The sequence below is a fragment of the Aphis gossypii genome, chromosome 2, assembly GCF_020184175.1.
Source record: "Aphis gossypii isolate Hap1 chromosome 2, ASM2018417v2, whole genome shotgun sequence".
Taxonomy (NCBI): Eukaryota; Metazoa; Arthropoda; class Insecta; order Hemiptera; family Aphididae; genus Aphis; species Aphis gossypii.
The window spans coordinates 33403380-33413586 of NC_065531.1; the positions used below are offsets into that span (position 1 = coordinate 33403380).

Sequence of the window (10207 nt, forward strand, 5' to 3'; positions counted from 1 at the left end):
TTTCACTGTTTTAAAAATGTTGTATTATTATATCTCATACAGTCTGGAGCATTATTTTTCATTTTTTTAAGTGTATTCACATAGGTCTAGAAAAGTTTAATATTTATTGGAATGCTATTTTCAATATCTGAAATGTATTATGACAAATTTGATTTAATTATTTTTTTTTTTTTATCATAAGCTCTAAAAAAAAAATGGGCTATCAAATGAAGGACAAAGTTTATACTTTTTATAGTTAACTTTTTTTTTGATTATTAAGTCTGAATTTTTTATTTGACCAAACAATGAAGTATTTATTAGAAATTTTAGTTGTGCTTACAAACAGATTGAATGAAAAATCATTTCATAAAAATTATAGCATCTAGGCACATATTATTATTAAGATTTACATCTAAATCAAGTATCAATACTAGAAAGAAATTGCAAAATTACTTGTCTTAAAATTAATAATACATGGTGACTCAAAATGATCACTAAACGATGGATTACTTAATAAGCAAATCTAAATGTGGATGATATTTGTGAATTGAATGAACAAGAAAATCAAATGAGTAAAATGAGTAAATGGATGCGTGTTTGGCTTGTTCACTAAAGCATTAAACAATCAAAGGTTTTGCCAATACAATTTTTTATGTTCATTGTTTTAACTATAAAAAGTTAATTATCATTAAATGACACTGCTAGACCTATGATTTTGAATATTTGGGTCAACATATCAGTTAAAAGTGTTGTAAGTTAAAATCACCAGCTAGGTATTACAAAATTATGTTCAGGGAAATTAAAATAAATAAATTGAATAGCATCACAATGATTATAATATCTATCAGAGGAAGCATCTGGTAGTATATAAAAACAACCTAAAATAAATGTTATATTGTTAAATGTAATTTTTTAAATAATTACTTAATTCCAACAACAGGAACAGTTCATAATTTAGTTTATTTTATTATTAAAGCAATTAATATACCGCTGTCCACTATATAAACTTAGTATATCTAAACAATTACATTATCATCCTATTGACACGTTCAGATTAAAACTAGTTAAAAACCAAAATATTTCAGAGGAGTTTGTAATAAAAAGATACTAAAAATGTTTATTGTACTTACAAATGTATTGTTCATCAATTTTAAATGTTAAAGAAATTCCAAGGTGACAATTTATTAATATGAATATTGGTGATAAACTATTAAACGTATAATGATATACAATAAAAATTTAATATATTTCCATTATATTCTAAATGAATATGATTTGCATGTAAATAACTAGCTTTTTAATGAAATTTTTATATTTCTCCTACAAGTATGACACATGGAAAATATGAACTTAAGTGCCTTAAATTTGCTTGATATATAAATCTAGTTTAAGGATGTTTCAAGAATTTAAAAAGTAAAGTAAAGAAAATCTGAAATAAATTATCGAATACTAGAAATTTCATAAGTCTAACTTCCAATACCTAATTTTATTTGGCTGGTATATGACATGGATATAGGTAAGAAATAGGAATGTTTAGATTTATAAAATAACAAAATTAAAATTTGAGACTCAAAAAAATCTTTTACAAAGAATAGATGAAGATAAATCCAAAGAATTAAAAATAAACAAGGTAGGTACCTATTTGTCTATTAAAAATAATAAAAATAAATAAATGCACCTAATTTTTTACTTTATTAAATTATTAATATAAAATATAGGTACATAATACAGAAAAATATCATTTATACTCAAATTAGAAATGATTTATTCATATTCCCTGGACATAATAATTAAATAATTTTATTGTTTATCTTTTTGTTTATTCTTTTCTTTCTCCAAAGCTTCTTTTTCTGCTTCTATAACATTAACCATTTCTTCAAGCGAAGCTGGGTCCAACATTTTCATCTTTTCATTATTCTTTAACACTACCAACTCAATGTTTTTTTGACCAGACTGAACTACTTCCAGTAATGCTCTGACTGCTAATTTGATAGTACCTTGTTCAGTACTTACCGCTTCATCATTATAGTTATCCTATAACAAAGAGAATATATTATTTTAAAACAAATAAATGTATTACAATTAAATTTTAATCCATTAGCAAAAGTTATCCGATACAGTAAGATCATAGTAGGTATATTTCATAGTTAATCAACTCTAAACAAATCATCATTTTAATTACCTGTAAAAATTCTTTGACCAATTTGGAATTTCTTCCAGTGGCATTTGCCTTCCACTCGTAATAGATACCTGATGGTTCGGTTTGGAACAGATGGGGTTCACCAGTATTATCGAAACCAGCAATCAGGCATGATATGCCAAATGGACGGCGACCGTTGCTCTGTGTGTATTTCTGTTTGATAGATGCCACGAAGCGTGTGATATATTCAGTCGTTACGGTTTCACCGAGAGTCAGGTACTGTGATTGACATTCCATCTGTGCTCGGTTTATGATTACACGCGCATCTGCTGTCAGACCAGCGAATGCCATTACTATGTGCGAATCCAGAGGGCAAATCTTGCGTACAGTACGTTCTTCTTGGAGCATTGCTATAGATTTCTTTTCAACACCGAGTACGACGCAGTCCTTGCCTAGTACACCGATGGCTGTACATCCTTTACGTACCGCTTCTTGTGCGTATTCTACTTGCAAGAGATGACCATCCGGCGAGAATACCGTGATTGCTCTGTCATAGCCACCAGACATATTTTTGAGTTATTGTTTAAGATTTTTAAAGGTAAAAGAAAATAAATAATTAACAATGATCAGAGTGAAACAACAAAAATAATCGACTTGCACTATTTCACTATAATAAACAAAACGAGCAATGACTAAGGAAATTTAAAATTCTTCGGCAATGCGTCTGATAGAGCGTATCAATGAGTGTTGTCAGTAAATCAGTGTCGCCAACAATTCGAACCCACAAACATGAATAATAAATTATCTATATTGTGGTAGAACCCTTAAATTGTTATTCTGTACTTGGATCATAATAAATTCCAAATAGCTTGCTCATGAACTATGAAGTCATGAACAGTGAAAACGATTGAATAGCAATAGAGCAAATTACACAACTACATAGATCAGTATTGTATCGTATTGAGATTATACTAATTTTACTTAAGTAAAAATATACCGAAAAATATGAATTTAGTAAAATAAATTTAATTTAATTAATTAAAAATTAAATAATAATTTACACTATTATATTATTTAATATTAATTAGGATTCAGAATTTGTTCTGAAATTGTATTATGTGACCACCTTTCACTCAGAAATTAAACTAATAGTAATTATTTAATACTAGAAGTTTGCACAATTTGCAATTTTAAACTTTAATATTAGGAAATACTAGAATTATGTTAAAATATATTGTTCACTTGACACATAACAATATTAATTTATAACTTCACAAGTATTTTATTATGTTATAAAGTAAAATATTGTCATCTTAAGCCCTAAAAGAATTATTTCATTTATTTCATGTATTAATATGAAAATTTTACTTAATATTTATTTATTTATTTATTTCAAAACTAGGACAAATGTATACATATATGATCAGTAGCAACATGTATTACGATTAAATATATTAAGTATGTAACATTTTATTTAATTTTAATTTTTATAAATATATTAAAAAAATAAATATATATATTTAAAAACAATGAATGATTCTCAAATTAATAAAAGTATATAACCACAAATATGCTCTCATGTAACCATAAAAAACAAAAAAATGTAACTGATATTGTTTTACTATATTGATTTTGAATACAAATTTAATTAAACATATATTAACAAATACAAATCTCAAGTTCTTATTATTTTATTTTTTCAATCATTTCGGGAACAGCCTTGAACAAATCAGCGACTAGTCCATAATCTGCTACTTGGAAAATTGGTGCATCAGGATCTTTATTGATGGCAGCAATTGTTTTAGAATCTTTCATACCAGCTAAATGTTGAATGGCGCCAGAAATGCCAATAGCCAAGTATAATTCCTGTAATTAAATGTATTATACTATAACTGTTTAACCTTAGTTTAAACTTTTATAAGAATATTATTGTCACTAACTGGAGCAACAATTTTTCCTGTTTGTCCAATTTGCATATCATTTGGAACAAAACCAGCATCTACAGCTGCTCGTGAAGCTCCAACACCTGCTCCCATTTTATCAGCAAGATCATAGATCATTTTAAAATTTTCAGCAGACTTGACACCTCGTCCTTTATAAATATAAAAAATTATAATATATTTCAATATTTCATGAATTATATTTATTATACCTCCAGACACAACTATTTTTGCAGATGCCAAATCGGGTCGATCATTTTTAGTCAGTTCTTGACTAATCCATTCTGAACCTGATCCTTTTTCATAGCTACCTACAGGTACTGCATCTTCAACAGAACCAGAACCACCATCAGCTGCAGCTTCAAAACTGGTACTACGAACAGTGAGTACTTTTACAGCATCTAGTGACTTCAAGGTCAATATAGCATTTCCTTAAAAACATTTATACTATTAAATAATTAACTAAAAAATATACTCTATTCATTGAAAAATATGACGATTCTGTGCATCTACAATCAACACCCTACCATTGAAGTTGGTTCTACTATGGCAGGGTGTCATCAGGAGGTGTACAGAAGAACTGTATTCTTGTTAGACAGAATTTAATCAATTGTTCATATACTTATGTATTAAAAAAGTTAGACAATCAGAAAATTATACTAAATAGAATTTATACCTGCATAAATGGTCCGTACAAAAGTATCAGGAGATTTGATGTCAATAACATCAGTAACTGGAGAAACATCTAATAATGCAGCCACTCTGGGTAAAAGTGATTTGCTCTGAGCACTGGAGCCAGCTAATACATGAGTAGCATTAATTCTTTTTTGAGTAGCCAATACTAATGGAGCTAGAATTTCTGGCAAAAATCCTTTGAATTCTTCTCCTTCTGCTTTAAGTACTTTAGTCACACCAGATACTTTGGTAACTTCTTCTACCACCTGTTGGTGTAAATAATAAATATTTATTGAGAATAGGTAAGTGTATAATTAACAATATTTTGTTTATTATATTTAATAATTTGTTAGTTCAATAAATATATTTTTGAGCTAAAGATTTAGAATTTAATGTTTAAAAGTATAAAAGTATTTTAAAGTTGATTTTTATCAAAATTTAAATTTGCTGATGCTAGCAATGTTTTCGATTTGAACTTAATAAGTCAATAGACTAGTAAATACATTTAAATATAAGTTATAAACTATACAACTTTATTTTTTACTTCTAATTCCCATAAATAATTATTTAATAATGTTTCATAATTTTTGTAGAAATAAATTATAAAATATTTTTAAATCACAAGTATAAATAATAAACTTCCTATTCCACTAGTTGAGAATATTTATAAGCAATCATCATATGATTTATTTCTAACTCTCTTAAATATTGAAATTGATAGGTACCTAAGAAAACACTGATTCTAATAATTGATACTAGGCCTAATTATCGTAGTATTGATTAAAAGTATAATAAAATATCTTCTTTGGTAACAACAAAAAAATTGAGATATTCGTCTACTGAATGGTAATGTAAAATTTATAAAATACAAATTACCTATATGTAAATTTTAGAATATGTATAATTTTTAACAAATGGAGGTTTGGAATTTGAAAATAAAGTGACAAAATAGTATTATTTCTCATCAGTATCTATTTTTTCCAATTCATTAATATTTTTGGAATATCTACTTATTATTCATAAGAGTTGTGTTAAAAACCCATAATTAATTTATATTTAAATTTGCAAATAAATATTTATTTATGAATTACAAAATTAAATGACAATATTATGGATTTAACCTTGACATAACTTATGGCTATAATTACTATTACATTAATAATTTAATATAAATAACTACCTATACTTTTTTATGAAGTTTTAATGCAATTATAATATTTTTTCTTTTAACCAAAAAGATAAGAAATATTGAAAATTATTCAAATATTCAAGTATAATATTTAAACATACCGATCCAATTTTGGTGCCAGCTACGAGAACAGACACTTCACCACCAAGTTTCTTTGCAGCTGTTAAGGCATTACGTGTTACTGCTGCAAGTTTCTCATTGTCATGTTCAGCAACTATTAATGTGCTTTGTAATCTATGTCCATTGACCTAAAAATTGAAAAAAAAAAATTAACTTTAAGTATAGCCATTGATTTAAAATTGATTACCTTAGAACCAATGTTCTTTGAGTATCTTAAGATGTTACTTAAAATCATTTTAAAAAATTAGGTACGTTATGGTAAAAAAAAATTGAAGTTTTTGTTGTAATCAACACCAAGATGGCAATTGGCAAGACCAGGAAATATAATACCTATTACCTGCCTATCAACTATTAAAATAGGAAACGTTACGGGCTTGTTAATAAAGCGAATGAGTGTGAGTGGTACAATTAGTAATTACAATGTTTACTCTTCTCACTTCAGTATTCACAGTTCACTAATGTCAGTGGTCAGTATTACCATTGAGTATATATAATATATATATATATATATTATACTCAATGTTATTGTACTACGTATTTACGACTCACGTACATAGATAATATTCAATTAGTATTATCATTTATCATCTATCTATTCTGATCAAAGGGTATTGTGTTATCACATCAGGGGGTTTCAAAATAGTCACTCAAGGTAGATTAAAATTCACTTATGTAATCATGTTTTACGTAAATCGTAACAAAAATAAAAGTAAATTATTGAATTATGAATCTTATAAGCTAATTATCATGTTATGGGTTAATGTTCACAGAATAGATGTAGTGTGGACAATACTAAAGGTCTATGATTTTGTCAAGGTGGGTTAATGAATCCACCTTGGGTTTGGTACTTTTTAACATCTTATCATTACGATTATAGGTATAATGGGTATATGATAATATTATTATGAATGAAGTACAATTTATAATGTTTAGAGGTTCAGACCGTTTTCAGTAATGCAGTAATCTCTAAACTAATAATCAGCCGATCTGTCGACTATCATCACTTGAAGTTTCAACAGTGGCATGTTACAAATAATTTTTAAACCCGAATTTCACAATAATCGAGTTTAATTTTTTAGTTAGTGAATATTAGAAGATTTAAAATATTATTGTATAATAATTTTATTTATAATAATATATTATACTGTACATTTTATTAGATTTTATAATAACAACTAAAGAATAGGTACAAAAAAAAAGATACTATCAGATTGTTATATTATTTATGTTTAATGTAGATTATTTGTTATAGTTGTTTTTTTCCATCAATTAAACTGTATAATAGGAGCTTATAATTAGTAATTGAATTTGCAAAATGTAAGTTATTTCAATACTTAAAATATTCTAGTACATTAATTTATTATGTATAAAAATTAATATAATGATAGCTAATTTTATATTTATATTTTTCTGATTAATAGATTAATAGTAGGTATATTCAAAATGCCCAAGAAGTTTGTTGGCATGAATTCAAAAGCTTTGGAAGCCAAAGCTCGAAAAGATGCTATTAAACAAGAAGCTGATGCTAAAAAAAAAAAGGCAATAGAAGATGAATTTTGGAAAGATGATGACAAGAACGCTATCAAAAAACAAAAAAGAAAGGCAAGTTATATTATTGTACTCATTATTTAAAAATAATAACCTTTTAAGAAAATAATGATTTTAATTAGGTTGCAATAGAAAACTTTCTTATTCATTAACTGTATATAATATTGATTCATATATTATTTTATCATATAAATATTAGTTAAAAATGTATGTATTGTATGTTAATGTTATTTTTAGATTACATTCTTTTTCACTTGCACTCAATTTTATTTTTATTTAAATAAGCGATTTACTTTTATATATTTATATAATATACATTTTGTACAAGATAACTATTTTTGAAGTATTATAAATATGTTTATAGTTATACAATAATTGAGTGTATCTATTTTTAATAATTTAACTTGCAATATTGTAATTGTATATATTATTTACCTTTTAAATGTGTTTTTAATATATTTTTGTAAAAATCATATTAGGAGGAAAAAGAAAAAAAAAAATTGATCAAATAGAAAAAAAACGCGAAGCACAATTATTACTAGAAACTGAGCTCAGTGAAATAAAGACAACACATATTAACCAAAAAATCACTAGGCATCAACTTATGGTAATACAGATTTTAAATTGTCAACATATAGATATTAAGTTATATTTGCTTTATTGTTCAAATATTTTAGAAAGAACTTGAAACTCCATCAAATCCTAAGCCACAGCCAATATTGGACGAAGAAAGTTCAATCGAAGAAAACTTGAATCGTTTAACTATGCACGATGAAGAAGCACGAACAGTTGATGAAGCTCTTAATATGCTGAAGTAAATAAGTAGATTATTTTTAGAAAACATTCTAATTATTCGAATGATGATTGTTATAAATGTGTATGATAGTAGAATACTACTACATATTAATTTAAAATCGGTTTAAAATGGATATTTGGGTGTTGTAGAATTTTTCTCTTGGTCCTTACTATATATATATTTATCTATAAAAGTGGTTATAATTCTTTTTAATAACTTAAAATCTATATTTTATATGGTTATAATGAAAAACTTTTAACATGTTATAAGCCAAGTTTATTTTTGATTTAAAAGTTCTATTTAAATTTTACTGATTTTTGTTTTCTAACAATATAAACTGAAATAGTTTAAGAATTTAAACTCTCAGTATGATAGTCTAAAATCAATACTTTTTTGTTATCGCCTGCCACCAAACCGTATAAAATCAAACACTACAATTAGACAACCATACATGAGTAGTCTTATTTAAAATTTAATTTAAGTATGGTAAAAATTGTTTTTCGTGTTAAAAAGCTCAAAACTCTATTAAGGTTCCTTTTAAGTTGGTTTTATTGTAATTGAAAATAAGTGCATATTTTTTTTTTTCATAAGCGTTCAAATTCTAATTTTGACAAAGTTGAAAATTTAAACGACTACTACAGTTTTTGTGTTTAATTGTAAAATGTTAATTATTTGTATTATACTATTATTTTTTGTAAATAATATATTATTATAATTTACTTTTATTTAAATAAAATTTATAAGTATAATAGACTAACAGGGTCAAAGCAATATATTTTCTATAGTATGATGGTGGGAAATTATACCATACAATTAAATTTAACTAGCTTCAATTTTACTTGTATGTATTTTACAGTTGTAATAGACCATTAGTTGCAATGAATTATAGGCTTGATAGTCTTTTTAAGGTCCATTGTAACTAACTTTAACTTACTGTAGTACAATAGTTATTGGTTTTATTTTTTAATTTTATTTATTATATTGTTACAGTCCTACTCAAAAGTTGTTGGATAAACATCCTGAAAAAAGACTAAAAGCAGCATATACTGCTTTTGAAGCAGAAAATTTACCAAGGTTACGTCTTGAAAATCCATCTATGCGTCTATCTCAAGTAAAACAACTAATGAACAAAGAATGGATGAAATCACCGGATAACCCTATTAATCAGAGATATTTGAATAAAAATTAATTTGAATTGCCTTTGATATAAGAATATTAATATAAGAACTATAAGTAGGTGTTCATAATTCCTTGAAATAATGTGATTATTTACCTACTAAAATTATATTAATACTATGTATAATGTAACAAAAATGTATTAATTTCAATTTTAAATAAAGTTGGATCTGTAATATAGGGTGACCATATGTCCCATTTAAAACGGGATTGTACTTTTTTTGATCATCATGTCCCATTGTCCCAAAAAACTTCGAACGGGACGCTTTTTATCCCGTTTTTAGAAGATTGTCCTGTTTTAATCCCGTTTTTTCCATATAATTAAATTATAATTTATGATTTTTTGTAAAAGAATAAAATTAATTTATGAACCAAATATAAAGCAGTTTATATTTAAAACTTGAAACCAAAGTTTTAAATAATAGACTAAAATTTCCGTGGAATGAACGTTGAGTGTCGATGCCGACGAACAATATAAATAGTAATAAGATAAACAGAATACACGTTGTATAATAGCATATGCATTACGAACTAAAATATATAATACTATTTATAATCGATGATATATTTAGATATTATTATAATGATTTGTTTAATCAAAAAGTCAAACAACAAAATATGTCGAAAATCCATATGTATACATT

The 10207-nt window shown here is 25.7% G+C and overlaps 3 protein-coding genes across 3 annotated transcripts; 1 reads left to right on the forward strand and 2 right to left on the reverse strand.

The window, feature by feature from the left end:
* Positions 1–1648: 1648 nt before the first annotated feature.
* LOC126550095 (proteasome subunit alpha type-7-1-like) lies at positions 1649–2826 on the reverse strand. Its single transcript, XM_050201053.1, has 2 exons — positions 2162–2826; positions 1649–2013 (listed from the first exon to the last, which is right to left on the reverse strand). The coding sequence occupies exons 1-2, from the start codon at positions 2684–2686 to the stop codon at positions 1780–1782; spliced, it is 759 nt and encodes a 252-aa protein (XP_050057010.1). The 5' UTR covers positions 2687–2826; the 3' UTR covers positions 1649–1779.
* Positions 2827–3539: 713 nt separating this feature from the next.
* Positions 3540–6529, reverse strand: LOC126550039 (electron transfer flavoprotein subunit alpha, mitochondrial). The gene is made up of 6 exons (XM_050200812.1): positions 6231–6529; positions 6025–6171; positions 4736–5000; positions 4272–4490; positions 4060–4211; positions 3540–3985 (listed from the first exon to the last, which is right to left on the reverse strand). Exons 1-6 carry the CDS (start codon positions 6276–6278, stop codon positions 3806–3808), a joined length of 1011 nt encoding a protein of 336 aa, XP_050056769.1. The 5' UTR covers positions 6279–6529; the 3' UTR covers positions 3540–3805.
* Positions 6530–6951: 422 nt separating this feature from the next.
* Positions 6952–9771, forward strand: LOC126550040 (coiled-coil domain-containing protein 124). The gene is made up of 5 exons (XM_050200813.1): positions 6952–7360; positions 7465–7649; positions 8074–8198; positions 8269–8405; positions 9378–9771. The coding sequence occupies exons 2-5, from the start codon at positions 7487–7489 to the stop codon at positions 9574–9576; spliced, it is 624 nt and encodes a 207-aa protein (XP_050056770.1). The 5' UTR covers positions 6952–7360; positions 7465–7486; the 3' UTR covers positions 9577–9771.
* The last annotated feature ends 436 nt before the right edge of the window (positions 9772–10207 follow it).

Coding starts and splice junctions, on each gene's coding strand:
- LOC126550095 (XM_050201053.1), bottom strand. CDS start 2,686: ATGTCTGGTGGCTATGACAGAGCAATCACGGTATTCTCGCCGGATGGT. Junction 2,014..2,161: donor TGGTCAAAGAATTTTTACAG/GTAATTAAAATG, acceptor TCTTTGTTATAG/GATAACTATAATGATGAAGC.
- LOC126550039 (XM_050200812.1), bottom strand. CDS start 6,278: ATGATTTTAAGTAACATCTTAAGATACTCAAAGAACATTGGTTCTAAG. Junction 4,491..4,735: donor TGTACGGACCATTTATGCAG/GTATAAATTCTA, acceptor AATGTTTTTAAG/GAAATGCTATATTGACCTTG. Junction 3,986..4,059: donor CAGGAAAAATTGTTGCTCCA/GTTAGTGACAAT, acceptor ATTTAATTACAG/GAATTATACTTGGCTATTGG.
- LOC126550040 (XM_050200813.1), top strand. CDS start 7,487: ATGCCCAAGAAGTTTGTTGGCATGAATTCAAAAGCTTTGGAAGCCAAA. Junction 7,650..8,073: donor AAAACAAAAAAGAAAGGCAA/GTTATATTATTG, acceptor TCATATTAGGAG/GAAAAAGAAAAAAAAAAATT. Junction 8,199..8,268: donor TCACTAGGCATCAACTTATG/GTAATACAGATT, acceptor CAAATATTTTAG/AAAGAACTTGAAACTCCATC.